This window comes from Idiotropiscis lumnitzeri, unplaced genomic scaffold, assembly GCF_059441095.1.
Source record: "Idiotropiscis lumnitzeri isolate Australia: NSW breed Sydney's pygmy pipehorse unplaced genomic scaffold, RoL_Ilum_1.0 HiC_scaffold_35, whole genome shotgun sequence".
Lineage (NCBI taxonomy): Eukaryota > Metazoa > Chordata > Actinopteri > Syngnathiformes > Syngnathidae > Idiotropiscis > Idiotropiscis lumnitzeri.
The window spans coordinates 1,295,058-1,312,644 of NW_028283573.1; the positions used below are offsets into that span (position 1 = coordinate 1,295,058).

The 17,587-nt window shown below is 41.3% G+C and overlaps 1 protein-coding gene across 2 annotated transcripts in view; it reads right to left on the reverse strand.

Annotated features, from left to right (window-relative positions):
* cntn1a (contactin 1a) overlaps positions 1 to 17,587 on the reverse strand; it is a 59,419-nt gene that overhangs the window by 22,577 nt on the left and 19,255 nt on the right. The window contains exons 1-3 of one of the 2 annotated variants that reach the window (XM_088287183.1): positions 9,174 to 9,229; positions 2,750 to 2,890; positions 859 to 897 (exon numbers count right to left, since the gene is read on the reverse strand). In XM_088287183.1, coding sequence (XP_088143309.1) covers positions 859 to 897; positions 2,750 to 2,807 — 97 coding nt within the window. In that variant the 5' untranslated portion in view covers positions 2,808 to 2,890; positions 9,174 to 9,229. Of the gene's footprint in view, positions 1 to 858; positions 898 to 2,749; positions 2,891 to 9,173; positions 9,230 to 17,587 lie in introns of those variants that run through there. The other variant, XM_088287182.1, reaches the window with a different exon arrangement.

The window sequence follows — 17,587 nt, forward strand, 5'->3', positions numbered from 1 at the left end:
TAAAAGATCCACTATCCTAACGCAACAATACAGGGTTTCATGCAAACAACATAACCACTCCATTTTTTCCCAGTGCAAAGTGCGCTCCTGCAAGTATCCATTCAAGGATGGCACAAACCCGCCAAACAAGAAACCGACATTAAACCCACGAACTAATTTTGTAATTTTTTTTTCACATAAATCAACTCACTAATAATGTTATTACTGAGGTACTATGCTTGTCTTGCATATCATTCAAAAATAAACAAAAGTATTAGGCCGACTGGCATATTATGGTGCAATAAAAGACACAGTAAGCCAAACTAAGACTTTTTTTGTGCCATCTCGTGGTAATATTGCAACATAAAACTACAGCCGACCTCTGCATATTTGCAGTTTGTCACGCACAAATTTGCATATTATTTTTTTTTCCCCACATTTTTTTTCATCCGAAAGTGCCATCTACAGGAGTCCAAAAAAATACAACAGGTGGTTCATGAAGCAGATTTGAAGCTTCATTTAGTCATCACTACCTTGTACTTTTAGTTTGAGATGATTTTTAACCGACCTGGACCTGGGCATAAGAAAACCAAATCGAAGCAAAAGATCACAACATGCCAACTCAATGATAGACGATAAGTGTAGAAAACGTTGAACTGAAATTCATAGCACGTGTCCTTTGAAGGCCACGGCATCATCAAGCTGTCAAAGCAGTAGCTTATCTTCAGTTGTAAATTGAATCCAACTAGCGCGATGTTTTCATCGCAATTGAATTTATACGTCAGATGATAGGAACTCTGGGTCGGCCAAGTCCATTTTCATTATCGGTAACGTTTTAGAGCAGTAAATGCTGAAGACGTCATTAGCAATAGGTCTTACCTCTATAAAAGTCGGCTTCTTCCTCATGCGTAGATGGATCTGGAATAGTGAGCATAGGAAACACAGTTAGCATGTTTGGTTGTGTATGCTGCCTTGGATGTGTTCCATGGTCAGTTGGTTACTTTCTACTCGGCTGTGTTCCTTCACATTATGTTAGGTCACATTTTGTTGGGTTTAGTTGAGTTGAATTTCGTTCTATTTTGGAAAATAAAGTTGTATTGTTACATCAAATTGGTACTGTAGCGTCAGACCTCCATTCGATTCTCGTTTTTATTCTTACGAAACGTCTCTCTCTCTCTCTCTCTCTCTCTCTTTCTCTCTCACGCGCACGCGCGCGCGCATTCACACCACACCGTGATGCATTCATAAAAATCGGAAACAAGACAACTCAGCGAAACACGTCAACACAAGAACAGGTAAGCGTTACTTTACATTACATTATATTATATTACATCACAAAATACTGTTGTGCTATATCAGTGCTTCTCAATTATTTAATTATTTTCTGTTACGCCCCCCATGCTACTGTGTCGCATTAAATTGTGTTACGTCACATTGTTTCCGTAAACCGTGTTGCGCATTAAGTTTAAAGGTAACAACGACTACACTGCGCCGTGTGTGTGCTCGACTTTTGTTTTTGCCGCCACACTGGCCATCAACCTTCATCCCTCATCCTCCAAGAAATGTCAAGGCAATGTTCTTGAGTCACACTAACAACCCCGTCGGCTGCGGCCTTTTTTGATGCATCGGCGCTTTAGACTGTGCACTCCACTTTTTTACGTGCATAGAAGAAGAGAGGTTTGTATGGGACTGAACTTCACAACTGTATAAAAGCCAAATTGGCGAAAAAATCGAAATGGTTTCTTAAAGGAAACTGCAATTCGAAACTGGAGACTCGTGAATATTCCTCCCTTTTTGTTGTTTATCTGAAATCAATAGGATAGCTGCAGCTAATAGCTCAAGGTACACTGAGGAGGAGGCTGTATCTTTTACAGGCAGGCCATTTTCCTCACTCAATGTTTTACATCCACTTCACTGTTTGCAGCTCGGCTGATTGCACCTCATTTTTGCAATAACAATGGGACAAAAAGCTTTGACGTTATGACCAGTGTGCAGATTTTCCAACAGTTTTCTCAAATGTAATCATCTTATCTAGTGAACATGATAAATAATCAGACTCTTACATGCCTTTGAAATGAAGTATACTGAACCGCCGCCATTTGCAGTGGATTGAGACTGGCCCCGCCCGCAAATAAAAATCCATATATATAAAATAAAAGCCCATTGAAATGCATTTGGAAAAATAAAAGTTATCTGCCCAAAAAAAAAAAAAAAACACTGAAAAAAATATTTTTCCACAAAAATATGAGGGAACAAAACAATAAAAAAAATAAAAAAGTTTGCCAATCCACAGGCACCAAATCGTGAGTATACAAGGGTCCACTGAACCGTGATACCCCAATTTAGGAGTTTTTCAAATTTTGAGCCATTGTTTCAATTTATTGCTTTGAGTTGCCTTAAAAATTTTACGTACAAGCGTGTTGAAGCATGCTTCATACTTCAACATCCAGTCGCCATCAGCACACCTTTTTTATGCAGGTATTTTTTTCAAATCATGAAATATAACAAAAAGGTAGAAAATGTATCATTGCAGTAGTGAATTAGTGATGATAGTTTAAGTGAAAAAAAATCTTGCAAAAATTACAAAGATTTTTTTTGCAATTTTAGGTGGCGCTGGAACGGATAGATGCCATTACCATTCACTTCCATAGGGAACGTTGATTTGACACACAACGGATGTGAGTTATGAGCAAGATCATGTCATAAATTGAACTCATAAGACAAGGTATCACAGTATCCGAGATGGACTGTCTGGCTGCATGCCACTGACCTGCACGGAAGCCAAAAACCAGCATCAGGAGATAGAGGAGCAGGCTGAGGTTTGGCATGATGTCCACGTGACAACTGCCGGGTGGAGGGGCTTCAGCTAGGCGCTCAGTCGATGGAACATTAGCAGGACTGCCTGGTTCTCCTGAATGAGAAAACAATAGAGATCAGCTATCAGTATTTTCAAATTACAATTTGAAAATATGATGATATATGATATGGCAAAACAGAGACCGGGTGGTTGCTTGAGTTCAGGGGTGAAAATGCTGAAATAATGATTCAATTAAAATGTACTTTCCATAAAGGTTAAATAAATGCAAATTGTCATTAAGTATTAAATGCAAATGTTATGAATTTAAAAGTTAAATACAACTGAACTGAGCGGTAGCACTTTCATTTCACGCTGATGTCACGCCGTCTATCATCTTCCATTTTCCAGGACACACAACAATACAACATGCCACTTTGACGCCACCCTTGCCTTTATGCTAAGTCACTAGCATCTTCACGCTAACTGCTTCCTGTCAGCCTCCGAGGCTCACAACCAAATTGACGGACAGGTGGACCGTCGCCAAAACAAAGCGCCGGCGCTGGTTCAACTGAACAGACATCCCGCCGCTCCCCCAAGACGTTCGCGCCACACAAATAACCAGCAGACAGCCGGCACCTGCGCCGCACACACACTAACACAATATGAAAAGCAACAGCTGTCTGAGCTGTCAAGGCTGCGAGCACTCACGGAGACAATGGGAAGCATAATTAGGATTTCAGAACGGCTGAATTTAATTCTTCACCGGAATTCTACAAGCAATGATCATATTACAGCTCAATCCCCTTCTACTGCCTTGGTGAAGATGTTTCCATCCATGTCAGTAAAATATATGGAAAGGTATAGGTACATTCATGGAAATTGCTAGAGAGTACAAATAAATGTATTACGGTGGCATACAGGTACAATACGGTACTGTATCGGTACCATGAATATTTTATAGCTATAGAAAGAGTATGCCATACTGCACAAGTCTAAGTAACATGAAATACAGTGGAAGAAAATATTTCATGGCATAAATTCGGGTATATGGTATTGGTTAAAAGCAGTGGTGGGCGGTCAAGGCCTTCTCTGCTGGCCTAATATAATCAAGAAAAAAAATGATCATATTCGTCACATTGGTGTTATATATCCTAGTGTTGTATTTTTAGGTGAGAGTTGTTAATCCAATCAGAATTCAGCTTGCTCCTGTTGCCAGGCAGGTTTCACAATAACAGTAGCACGCACTATTCGTCCGAGGCCTTCAGATAAAACCGTGCGATAGACAGTTGCGATAGCCAATCAAATCACGAGTTGCTTTCTCGCTGGCCTTACGTTGAAGGTGATGAACGTGTTTTGTGATTGGATACTCACTCGTGAGGGGGCGGAGCTATGCACAGTCAACACACCCGAAAATCTTAATTGGTGACCGTTCGAAAATCTCAAATATATTCTTGCTTTTTTTTTAAACCACAATGGCCGAAGGAGGGAAAAGTGTGGATTTAATTGCAGATATACTTGAGAAGCCATTTTCAAGACGGACCTTTCAAAAGAAGCTAGGTCGTCCAACACTCGCTCAGTAGCGTGTAAGTGTCTTTCTGTATATTATTGGTGTCATAAATGATGGCATTATGAGGGGGATTTATTCAAGTCGGACTACGTAGGACTTCACTGAAGGCCCACGTGTGAAATAAACGGCCCGCCACTGGTTAAAACGTACGTTAGAGGTAATTGTATTGGTATTATGAAACTATGTATCGTAATAGTACGGTATAGGTGACGGTTCAACACAAGCAAGCCTGTCCAATTGGTGTTCCGCCGGGTGTCGATTACACTGTTGAATTGAACACGAGGCAGAGACGCTATCGATTTTTAGAGCCGGGCCTGATGTGTCAGACTCAATGAAGAGGTGTGACAGCACAAAAAGATTGAGATCGCAGCGCTCCCTGGACCAAGACAAATGGAGTCCTTTTACAGACGCCGGATAATGAGGCGCTATTTGCCAAAAAAGATTTGTAGTCTGAGTCACAGTAACGAAGCAGAAAACTTGACGACCACAACGACAAGCTCGGAGAACAAATGGTTGAAAATTGCATGCGCCGATAGTAATTCAACGATACTCACAAGTAAGCAGTGTTTGAACTTTAGTCTCTGTGAAAAAATGGCTCAATAGGCCCCAAGTCAAGGCCATTAAAAAAATTAAATAAAATAATTAAAAAAAAAAATAAAAAAAATCAACCTGTTTGTGAACCGAGAGTAAATCCAGCATTTATAATCTACATGGCGACCACACATGTAGAATGAAGACAAAAAAAAAAAAAGTGTTTGGCACGAAACTCATGTGACCGCTCATCCTCTCCAAAGCGTTCAACTGCTCGGATACAGAGGGGCTGGCGTCTCCTAGCAACACCATCCAAAAAGGAGCAATTTTGCTCGCTGCGGTGCGATGGCAATGAAACTATGCAAACAGCCATTTACAGCCTGATGACCTGCCGCCGCCCGTCTATTCACCACGTCCTTCATTCTGAAGTCGCTGAAAGCGGTTGGGAATATTAGGACTCTCCCCTCGCTCATTTCCTTCGTCTCCTCCGCTCGCCTGGCTGCCGAAAACAAGCCGTGAATCGTACGTGACGGTAATAGATGCACTTAAGAGATTAGGGGAGATGACAAGCAGCCTCGTTTTAACGTCGGGGGCGCGCGGGGCGAGGCGGCCGATGCCATCCATCATATTCGAAGCTGCCAGCTACGGGAAACAGTGGAAGAAGAGAAGCAGCATGCTCTTCTAATCAGAATTAATTTCATATCGGGCCTCGATCTCAGAGCTCACCCTCACGTCGTCACGCTAACTCAACGGGCCTGAATGTGACAGCGACCTCAAACGACGCCGTTTGTACAACCCCCATAAATCACATCGAGGGCCATCTCAGAGTTATTTACTGATTCTGGTGAGTTTTTTTTCCCACCCCCACTCCACCCCAGCGACGCCGGCGCCTCTAGCGTTAGTCTGCTCGCATCATTTCAATCAATTCCCCTTTCAGTCCTTGCAGAATTCACAACCTGATTGCGCCGGGATTAGAAGTCGTATTAGATCAGGGCGAATTCCGAGATCCTCAAGCATCCCTCCACTGACCACAGCTGTCATTTGCGCTTGCTAGCATGACCCCATAACTCTCTTATATTGCCGGGCGAACAAACTCCCCCCCCCTCCCTTCCTCCTCCTCCTCCTACGATAAAAGGGTGGAGTTATAACCATCCCTTATCAGCTAAGCAGATCCGGCGAATGGAAAGGTGGGGGGAAGCGTTCGGAGGGTTCAGGCTTCAAAAACAAGACATTCTGGACAACCCCCAACCCCCCCGACCCCCCCCAACACCCCTTTGAGTTTCACACACAATCAACAGCCACAATCATTAACATCAGATTTGCGATAATCTTGGCAAGAAGAAGATGCCAAGATGGGGTTAAGGCGAGATTGGTCCTAATCAGTCGGAGAAGGGAACACGTGCACTCCTCAAAGCAAGGGTCTCCAAACTACGAGCAGGGGATCATTTGTGGCCCAATGTATGTTTTTTAATGGCCCAAGGCGTAATCGGTACTCGACTATAATTCACAATCGGCACGTTAATTGACACTATACACTGTGGCAAGAAAGGAATTTAATTCTCATCCTTCACTTCCTGGTTTTCCACCAATCACACATCGCTTAGTAAAAAACAGTCTCAAATTTGATTGAAAAATCAAGGGATTGGAATTCACTACTTGAGGAAATGAATCACTGAATCACCTAATCTAGAAACCGGCTCATCCCATCTCCTCCCTCCTGACACCTGATAGGAACGTTCAAGAGTCAAAGCTGTCGACAATTCCGTGCTCATTTCCACCACAAAGTAGCGACCAACGCCTTCAAGTCCCACCCGTGAATTATTGATGGCAAAAACTATTGATTCCCGAGGAGTCTTCTCCAGGAAAATACGAGTGGAACGTCATATCAGATTTAGTATCAACTGACTGGGTGACAACAAGACGAGACGGAATCTACTGCAGTGCAATTTGGGAGGCAGTTGCCGTTGACGACCTCCGGCAAGGAAATTCTCATCCGCGGCCTCCATTGGCCAGTGATCACACCCACAACGCCGCACACGCCGCTTACTGACTTTGCATTCTCCGGGCATCGAATCTCTTGGTTTTATTTCAGGATGTTTCGCCTCTCATGGCAACATCTTTCCGGTCTAGGCTGTATATAAACTCAAAAAGATTGCTCAGGTGTAAGGCTAAACATATTTTAAGACAACCAGCCAAGTCCAATCGCCATCGTTTAAATGTACCGAGTATCCTAAATGCCTGCTCAAAAACATCGAACAAGTCACATGCGCAAACGCACAAAAAGCAAAGACTGGGAGAGTCATCAGGATTGCGATAAAGATGAATGCAGCAATGTACTGAGACATCCTGGAAGATAACCTCCTCCAGTTCGCTCTTGACCTCAGGCCGAGGCACCCCTTCATCTTTCAGCAGGACGATGACCCAAAGCACACAGCCAATATATCAAACGAGTGGCTTCGGGACAACTCTGTGAATGTCCTTGAGTGGCCGAGTCCGAGTCCACACTTGGACATGATTAAATATCTCTGAAAAAGACAATTACGCTTCCCGTTCAACCTGATGGAGATTGAGAGGTGATTCAAAGTGGAAACTAACCTAAGAAAAGTGCACCTAACTGGTGGTATCATTTCCAAAAAGGTCTGAGAACAAAAAAAAATTTGAAAATGAGAAATGAGAAAATTTAATGAGGAAAAATAGCACTTCGTAAAAACATATAGTAGCCTTGTGACATGATTAAATAATTTAAAAATAATTAAAACATTTATAATCAGACTAGAGCAAGTCAATGGCTGTCTTGCTGATCTTCCTGGTGTGCCCGCCTTGATCACTTGGCAGCAGTTTAACTCAGACAGACGAGAAAACGTCTCAGCTCCTCTCAGCTCATCACTGCGGCACTAATATCAATCAAATACGATAAAGAAGGTGCGACTGAGTATTTTTATATTATCTCTCTACGTGGGTTGCTGCACCATTTGTGCTTGAAGGGTGCAGTGATTCTCATAGTGTGCTACTAGTACTAGTTGGGTTCACTCTCGTGTCACATGAAAGAAAAGTTTAGTTGTATTTAACTTTTGACTACAATTAAACACAATGCTAATTTCGAAATGTTACATAATGCTACAGTTGACTTTTTATGGACATGCTGCCTGTAACACCGGATTTTCAGAGGTTATTGTTTTGATAAACGTCGAGGTAAAATGCTTTTTAGAGTTTTTTTTTTAAAATCATACAGAACAGGAAATTGCAAGGGGTGGGTTCCCTGACATTTCTGCCCATCTCTTCCTCTCTCAAGATAATCATTAAGTCTTAAATGCTTTTAAAAATATGCTTCAGCCGCCACGTGGCGTCACACATGACAAATTACGTCACACAGGCAAAGGTCGCGTTGGGAGATCTATTACACAGAGTACTCGGCTTAATTGCTTCATGCCACATCTGCTCAATGAAGATATGGGATGAAATGTTTCTGGAGAGACATATTTAATAAGACCCCCCCCCACCCCCCCCAACTCACCACCATTCACTCAGGGTGGCGAAATATCGAAGTGATTATCTTAAATCCATACTGATTCAGGCAAATTCAGCTTCACAAATGGGTGTCCAAACTAAGGCCTGAGGGCTATTTGTGGTCTACTGTTCTTTTATTTATTCATTTTTTTTGCAGATTTTTTGTTTCGTCTTGAGTTGCAAGCAGAAATTTGCTGTAGCTCAGTAGAGAACTCCACCAAAAATATCAGTTGGACAGACTTAAGAGGCCAAATGCTTGCTTCAAGCAGTTTATTGCCACTCGCAGTAATTCAAATGTGTGCTAGTTTAGTGCTAATGCCCAATGCAAAAAGCCAAACGAACACAAAGAGTGATGCAGCACATGCAGACAGACAAAAATATCACAGGCAGAAATTCTTCATCCTCTGCAAAAAAAACAAAACAAAAAAAAAAAAAACGACTAAGTTACTGCCTCTTACCGAGATGTTTTTGTGTAAAGATGTATATTGTACTGCCCTTTTGTGAACAACACACACACACACCAGAAGGAGCAGCACTTTCATCCTTTGATTTTTCTGGATGCAGCGCCTGGAAGAAAAAAGTTTGCACACCCCCGGTCTGTCCAAAGGCATTCTCCCATGATTGGATTAAACAAAACTGGCCCAGCGTTGAGCCACAGATTAACAAATGTTGACAAAAAAAGTGCCCATCAAAACAAGTCGTGTTTAATTGCATTACTGTGGAGATGATGTCAGCACACTTGAGCGCAAAGCAAAGCAAAGCAATGAGGTCACAAAAGTGTCCTGTGCTTACCTTGCAGTGAAGAACTGCCATGCCTTTGGCGACCGGGCGAGATGAGCTACTTAGCAGCCCCCGTCACCATCGTGCCCCCCCTCCTCCCCTCCCAACATGCCTACCATGCCAAGTGTCCTAAATACTGAGCTCCTTTGTCTGTCCCAATGAGATGCCGCTGGATGGAGGCTCCCTCTCCGAGGTGCGTGCACAAGAGATGCAAGGGAAGCAGGGAGGTGGGTGCTACGGTGGGGAAATAAAGAGAGGCTAATTCCCCGAGCGGGACAGAGGGAGTCATGCAAATGGGATGCAACGCAAGACGCCTCCCACAGTCAGGGGTCTTCTTTCCTGCTTGTCCGTGGCCAGGCTGCTGTTTAATCTTTTAAGCCCTCTTGTCCCACCAACACACACACACAAGTCGTTATAAGACGTTCTTGCCCCTGTGACGCCCACTCACACACACACACACACACACACACACCTCTCTAATACATGCATAAGCCCAGCAGTGGTCCAGACATATGATCAGCATTTTCATGGTTTTTTTTCCCAAGTGGTTTATAGTATATGTAGAGAGAGAGAGAGAGAGAGACACAGAGTCAGAGACAGAGACCAGGGGTGTGCAAACTTTTTCCTCCGGGCGCCGCATCCAGAAAAATCAAAGAACTTTGTCTTTCCAAGATGAAAAAAAACAAACAACAAAAACAAAAGAAAATCCAAACTGGTAATCAAAGAGGGGTGTGTAAATTTTTGATATCCACTGTGTGTACTGTAAAAATAGCTGACGATTTTATTGTTGTGGTTCTCACATTCTCACAAAAAGGTCAATGGATTTCTCAATCCATCAATAGCATGTGTTGTAAAATGAATATTCAAATATTCTGCATTATCCTGCTCATTATCTGGAATGCACAAGATTTTGACCTCCCCCCCAAAAAAATGAACAATAAAAAAAAAAAATCTAAAAAATGTTGAATATTGCTAATTTGCCATTTTAACATTACAACCCAGAAGAAGAAAATTCAACCATTGGGCCCAAATATGAATAATTTGGATGCTCAAGAAAATGCTGCAAAATGTGATTTGAAAATAAAACCCAGGCAAAAAAGAAAAATAAAACTGTGAAAAGCTACCTAGAATTTTTAGTAAGTTGAATCAGCCGCTTCTGATGATACGTCATGATCATGTGACAAATGACCATCCGCCAACAATAACAAGCGACAAATCCAAAGCAGTGCCAATTTTTTGGGAGATATGCAGCAAGCTTCGAGTCTTCTGCTTTGCTCCCTTATTAAGAGGCTGACATGTGACTCAGCATCGGCTTTGTTTTCTTCAGCGTGAGGAAGCACGACCACACAGCAGGCGAGACGCTGCTTAAGAACTCTCAGCTCAAGTGCACTACAAACAGGTAAGACGCCAATTCAGGGAGCATCTGGCCTCAAGTTTTGCTTTTGTAGCGTTGACAAAGGTCGGAAGAATAAATTGGCAGCCTCGTATTCAAAGTACCGAATCCATGATGCGGCATCACCATATGTGTACCATTTTCTCGTTATATGCTTTGGACGTTAAGGTCCTGTATGATGCAAAGTTAAAATTACAAATTCTGCAAATTCTCATTGTCACATTTTGTCAACATTTTTATTTTTTTTTTTAGACTTTTAGTTAAAACTGGATTTTTTTTTTTTTTTTTTATACCTAATTCGAGTAACTAAAATAGAGATCAGGCATTCCTGTGACGATTCACAAAAGTCATCATGGAGCATAAATAAATGAACAGATTTCCATCAGCGGCTTGTTCTTTTTTTTTTTTTTTTTTTTTCTTCCTTATCCCGTCATGGAGCTCGTTTTAATTTAGGCCTGATCACGGTGAAATTGAAAAATCACCCGCCCTATAATCACCCAAATTTTCCATTCCCTTTATTTATTTATTTATTTATTTCTGGTAATTAAACAGACACTTGTACTGCGACGCCAAATCATGTGTGTTCAGTCTGAAATCCGGCATGCCCTGCTTTTCACACTTGCCGTGCTGTCGCGTGTGCCCGAATATGAAGAAGACGGCAGAGATACATATTTATATGATATATAACATATATTTATATTTATAAGAAAAGAGCAGAACTTCCAGACTTGGTGCATCTTTTATCAGCAGCTGTTGGATTTGCTTTGCTTCAAATGCCAGGCATGTACAAATGTACAGTACAGAGATTTCAACGAGTAAGAGTGCAGAGTTGGATTTTCTCATAGTGTATATTTGGGTAGTGTAATCCTAACTTTTAAATTATGGGAAAATGTTTCACGTTTGTAGCAAAATCCATCACAATGTGTACAAAATATTTACACGATTATAGTGTGTCGTTTCAAAATAGCTCCTTTCAATTCTCACGATTCCCGACTGAATAATAACGGCAACAGATTTAAGTGCACTCCCAAATTGTGTCCCACTTAAATGTGCACCGACGCTTATGAACAGGTCAGTGAATCGAGATCAACCCACCTGCTCGACATGAATAAATTAGCTTGTTTTCTATGCAGCACTTAGGTTACGGCCATGAACATTTCAACATGACATGTTTGATCTGGCTGTGTTTACACTGATAGAGCACATGACGCCATCGACCCGCAAGCGCAGACATGTAAATTGCAGAAGAAAATAAATAAAAAAATAAACTCCTCACAGTAATTATTTTGCTTGTTTAGGACAGACCTCGGATCTGAAGGAATCCGATTCCTGCGATGATACCTGAGCACAAAAAAATAAAATCTAAATTGTATCACTTGAACAATCAAGCATTAATCCCATTTCTAAGCTTTTCAACGAGAGGCCACCCGTGTTGGTTGAAAAGGAAATTGCTTCCGTCCAGCTTTCAACTGCGACGAGGCTGAGCAGAAGATTGGAAGCCCGGTAAGCAGTCAAAAAGACAAAGACATCAATTTGACCTCAACCTGCCCACAAAGCTGTCGTCCGTCGTGATTAGGAGACGTATTAAGTGGTTTGGAGGAATGAAAGACAGCCTAGGCGCTTGTTATTGATGAACAGTTGCCACTGGAGATCACAGCCTAGATTTCAAACCGTGACCTTTCAACTGTGAGGTATATAATCTTGACAACGCTGCTGCCCTCTTAAGCATACGATAAAAAATAAATAAATAAATAAAATAAAATAATAATAATAAAATTATATATATATATATATTAGATATTAGTGCTGTCAAATGATTAATTTTTTCAACTAATTAATCACAAAAGAATTCCATGATTAATCGCGATTAACCACATTTTCCAACTACAATTTTTGTAACAGATATTTACTTGAATAATATCTTGGAATTGATGCAAAATCACCAAATATAAAGGCCATTTGATACGTAAAATTGTAATTAACACAATGACAAAATTGCGAACAAAGACATTTCTGTCATTCTGACACATAATTCATCATTGGGACTCAAACCCACAACCTCTGCACCGTGAGGCCATCGTGCGAACCAGTCGTCCACCGTGCCACTCAAGACTTATTCAGTGTTTGATATTTTTTTTCAGTTTGCCTAATTATCGGTGGCTGGTATCGGCAACCAGTTCCTTGAAATAAGCTTGGTATCGGCCGATACCGATACCGATACATCAGTCCTCACCCATCGCAAATTCCAAGTGTAAGTTTTTGTGAATTTGAAAGATGATTGCTCAGAGAGAAAACATCAAGAACATCCAGGCCAAAATCATTCTGATAAAATTCTTTCAACCCCATTTAGGCAACTCGACACTGAGCTCATTTGCTTAATTTACCATGACCTACTAATCTACAAACCTTGTGCACACGTAAAGGCTCTTGCTCGTGCATAAATCCCTTCGAGCAAAGAAAACGAAATCCCCGATTCTTATTAATCAACCGTACAATGTTGGTCATATAGAATTATGATGACATGAAAATCAATCACACGATGTCACAACATACATGAATGAACAATGTACATATGGGGACAAAACACGACGGACGACGACTGCCATTTTCTCTCTATAGGCTACAACGAGCATATGGGGCAAAAAAGGCTTGATATGATTTATACACATTACCCACGGTAGCGAGAGAAGAAACTACAACAAGTTCCACAATCAATATTTCATGGCTGCCTTGGTTGCTCAAGCAAGCGCCAAAAAAATAATAGCAGCATTCGTCAAGATTCAGAAAGAAGCCAAATGCGCATATATGTTACACGAGGGGCAAACGGCTCCCTGCCTCACTCACCCAACAGAAAGGAAAAGGGAAACCTGGCTGGAGCAGGAAGTCACAAATTTAAAGTTAATCAAATCATCATTCGTAGACAAACAAATTTCCACGCTAGCCTTTTACATAGCTGTAATCAGGAGTGAAATTATTCAACACAAAGGCTCATCAATAGTATTAGCTAGCCTACTAGCTTAAATAACATGCTAGCATTAACCGACGTGACATCTTGCGTAGACATTAGCACGCTAGCATTTTACGTCGCTGTATTCAGTAGTGAAATTATTCAACACAAATAAATCGCCATCACATAAGGCGCATCAATAGCATTAGCTAGCCTACTAGCTTAAATAACATGCTAGTGTAAACTGACATGACCTCTTGCACAGACATTAGCCTGCTAGCATTTTACATAACTGTATTCAGTGGTGAAATTATTCAACATAAATAAACCGCCCTCATATAAGGCTCATCAATAACATTAGCTAACCTCCTAGCCTAATTAACACGCTAGCATAAACTGATGTGACATCATCCATAAACAAATTTCCACGCTAGCATTTTACATAGCTGTAAACAGTTGTGAAATTCTTCTACACAAAGGCTCATCAATAACATTAGCTAGCCTTCTAGCCTAAATATCACGCTAGCGTTAACTGACGTGACATCATCCATAAACAAACAAATTTGTACGCTAGCGTTTTACAAAAATGCTATGGCTGTTAGACACGATAAATGCTACGGAACACATACGGATACTTTCACTATTAGTTCCACGTCACCAATACAAATCCAATAAAACAAGCTCGAGCTATGCCAGCAAACGAAAAAAAAATGATTTACTACCTTTCTTTCCAAATACTACTTTAAAATGAACAGGCACGTGGAAACACAATGTCTTGACAGCAGGCAATGTTGCAGAATATTGTAAACTGTACTTCTTCTCTCTGCACTGAATATTAAAACTGAGTAAACAAATACAATCACACACTTACAGCAACTCATGAGAAACTGGCACACACACACAAAAAAAAACAAAACACGGCACATCCCTCTGCTTGTGCACAGAAAGCTTCGGGATAAACGTCTGGTGCTGGTTTGCAACTTCTGTCATGGCACCCTGCCCTCCTCTATCGCCTGCTTCTCCAATCTCGCTCCTTCTTACACCCACACACACATGGCACCCTTAACCTTTTGCAGCGTGCCCTATTTGTGACCGAGCCTGAGGGGGCGGCAACGCCGCGATGGAGGATGCTGCCAGTTAGGTGACATCAATATTGTCACGGGAGAAAAAAAAAAAAAAGTTTGTGTGACAGGCGATGGTACGGAAGAGGATTAGGGCCATGAATGAGAAAAAAAAAAGATTGGAAGGATTCTGACTTTAATCTCAGAATTCTGACTTTATTCTCAGAATTCTGAGATTAAAGTCAGAATTCTCACTTTAAAGTCAGAATTCTGAGATTAAAGTCAGAATTCTCACTTTAAAGTCAGAATTCTGAGAATAAAGTCAGAATTCTCACTTTAAAGTCAGAATTCTGAGATTAAAGTCAGAATTCTGAGAATAAAGTCAGAATTCTGAGATTAAAGTCAGAATTCTCACTTTAAAGTCAGAATTCTGAGAATAAAGTCAGAATTCTGAGAATAAAGTCAGAATTTTCACTTTAAAGTCAGAATTCTGAGATTAAAGTCAGAATCCTTCCAATCTTTTTTTTTTCTCATTCATGGCCCTAATCCTCTTCCGTACGATGGTAGTGTGGCATTCCAATAAAAAAAAAATTTAAAAAAAGGTAAATGAGATGTATTGACATTTCATTACATTCAGTGATGCCTCATTCATATGTCTGTATACGTTGCCGTGGAAACGAATGAAAAGTATATTCACGCAAGCATAATGCAACATTGGGGCTTCGGGATGAACGATTCAATTTACCCTGAATACGTTCCGCTCCGCTGTGACGCACCAGCTTGCTGATGAGAATATCGGGTGGGTAGGAGGAGCGAGACATCTAAAACAGGTTGGACCGGGGATCTCGAGGACTGGACTTGGGCAGCCCCGATGTAAATGACTCCCAAGCGCACATCGCATCTCGAGTCATCTCGAGACATTTTTCCGTTTGTTCCCTGTGACCTTCTCATCGTTTGCAATGAAACATCGTCCTCCACTTTTTAGTTGTCTCATCCATAATGGATGTTCTGACGATATCCACTTCCTGCCAGTGGACCTTGCGCCTTTGGAGCCAGTCCTCCTGTATCGATTCCTACGCTTGAGTCATTAAGGCAATGATTATGAGGTTCAGGAGTCAAAGCATATTTTCTGCATGACTCTCCGCCCCTCCTCCTTTGGGATTCCGTGCCAACACTCCACTCGCCTCCCTTTCAACACATTTATGAATCCATCCATCCATTTTCTTAATGGACAATTTGGGCTCATCGTGGTCTTAAAGCTCTGAAACAAAGTGGCCCCACCCCTTATCATGTGCTCCGTTAACTTTGTGGAGAAAATAAATAAATAAATAAATGAATAAATCAGGTTTTAGGTTTCACATCCATCCACACGAGGGTTGCAGGCGTGCAGGAGCCTATCCCGGGAGATTTTAAATTAGATTACTTGATTTATTAATGCAGTATTTACAGGTAAATCCATTTTTTTTTTCATCTCAGGCAGCTGATAAAGTTGCTTTGAAACACAAATCCATGCCTTCATGACATTTTGGCGATACTACTGTAATATTTTACACTTTGGAGCCAGCCAGCCCTCTCTCAAACGTCAATACTGCCTGAAGACACATCTGTGTTAAATAATCATCAGAAAATAAAGAGCCGCATGTCGTGCCATGAAGGATTGCTTTAAGGTCCACTGGACCGGATACTTAGCATGTGCCCCAACCTCCTCCTTTGACCCAGGTCGTCATCCAGGAAATAGGTCACCATTGGCATTCAAGAGGCTCCCTGACCACATTGCTCTTTTTTTTAGGACTGAAATGAAACAATCGCTGATAGCCTGCAGCATCTGAGCACAACAATGTTGGCGAATTGTTGGTGTTTTAAAAAAAAAAAAAAAAAAAAAATCTTCAAAGAAGTTGGGGGTACCCTGGGTGGAGAGGTTGAGCGCACATCGTCGCAACTCAAGCGTCTTCCTATAGGCCAATGTTCACGCCCACTGAGCAAAAAACTCGTGGGAGAAATGCAAAAGGGACAAGAGGAAATGTGTGAAGAAAAGCTCAACGTTGATGCACTGCTTGCGCTTGCAAAACAGCTAATAATGGGATAGATTGCGCAATCGTGTTGAATTTATCCACATTACACAACGTTTCCACAATTTAAAGTCATACTGATATCTACGACATACTTTTGTCAAAATACCTCCGAGAATCAAGTAACCCGTTTTATGAGGCGGGGGTTTAAATAATGCTACATTCGTAGGGATGGGATTTGTACGGTGCTCAACCAAGCATGTCAATGCGCCAAATCCTTCGATGCCAAAGAGCTTATTCCAACGTCGCTACTCACATTATTTGGTGAATTGGACGATTGTACACACCATACTGACAATCGGGCGGAATTTGAGCATTTTTTTTTTTCACCCGGCTGATGAAAGTCAGCTAAGGCCCAATTGTGAGATATCTCCCCAAAAAATGATTCTCCCTGATCTGCTAGGCAAACGGACAGACAGGCCAACATTCGTACATGTTAAACGTGTTCAATATTTACCATGGCAAATCACTGAATTTGAAACCAATTCGAAATTGGATTGAAATCTCTTTGTTTTGTACTACTCCACTTTCTTCTACGCATTTCCCGGCAGTGTGGATGGAGTATAGCGCCATTGTGCCATTCACAGGTCAATCTTGGTACTACAACAGCAAATAATCCGTTAATGACATAAAAATGGTCAGGTGTGGATCCAACTGCATTAGAATCAAATTAGAAAAACTTTTACAACTCACTTCCTTGGTTAAGAATCGCGTACAACTCCTCACAGGGGTGGTATTCAACTTCTCAACGCGTGTCACAAATAATCTACCAAGCATCAATTTCCATTTTTTTTTCCCCCTTTAAGTTTCAGTCCCTGCCTCCTCCTCTACAATCTGACACTCATCCTTTTACATTTAGATGCATAAACAGGAAGTGATGTGCCAGGATAATTAATTTATAAACATTGGTCGAATGGCTTTCCGGCAATCTACGATCTTTATTGTTTTGATCCACA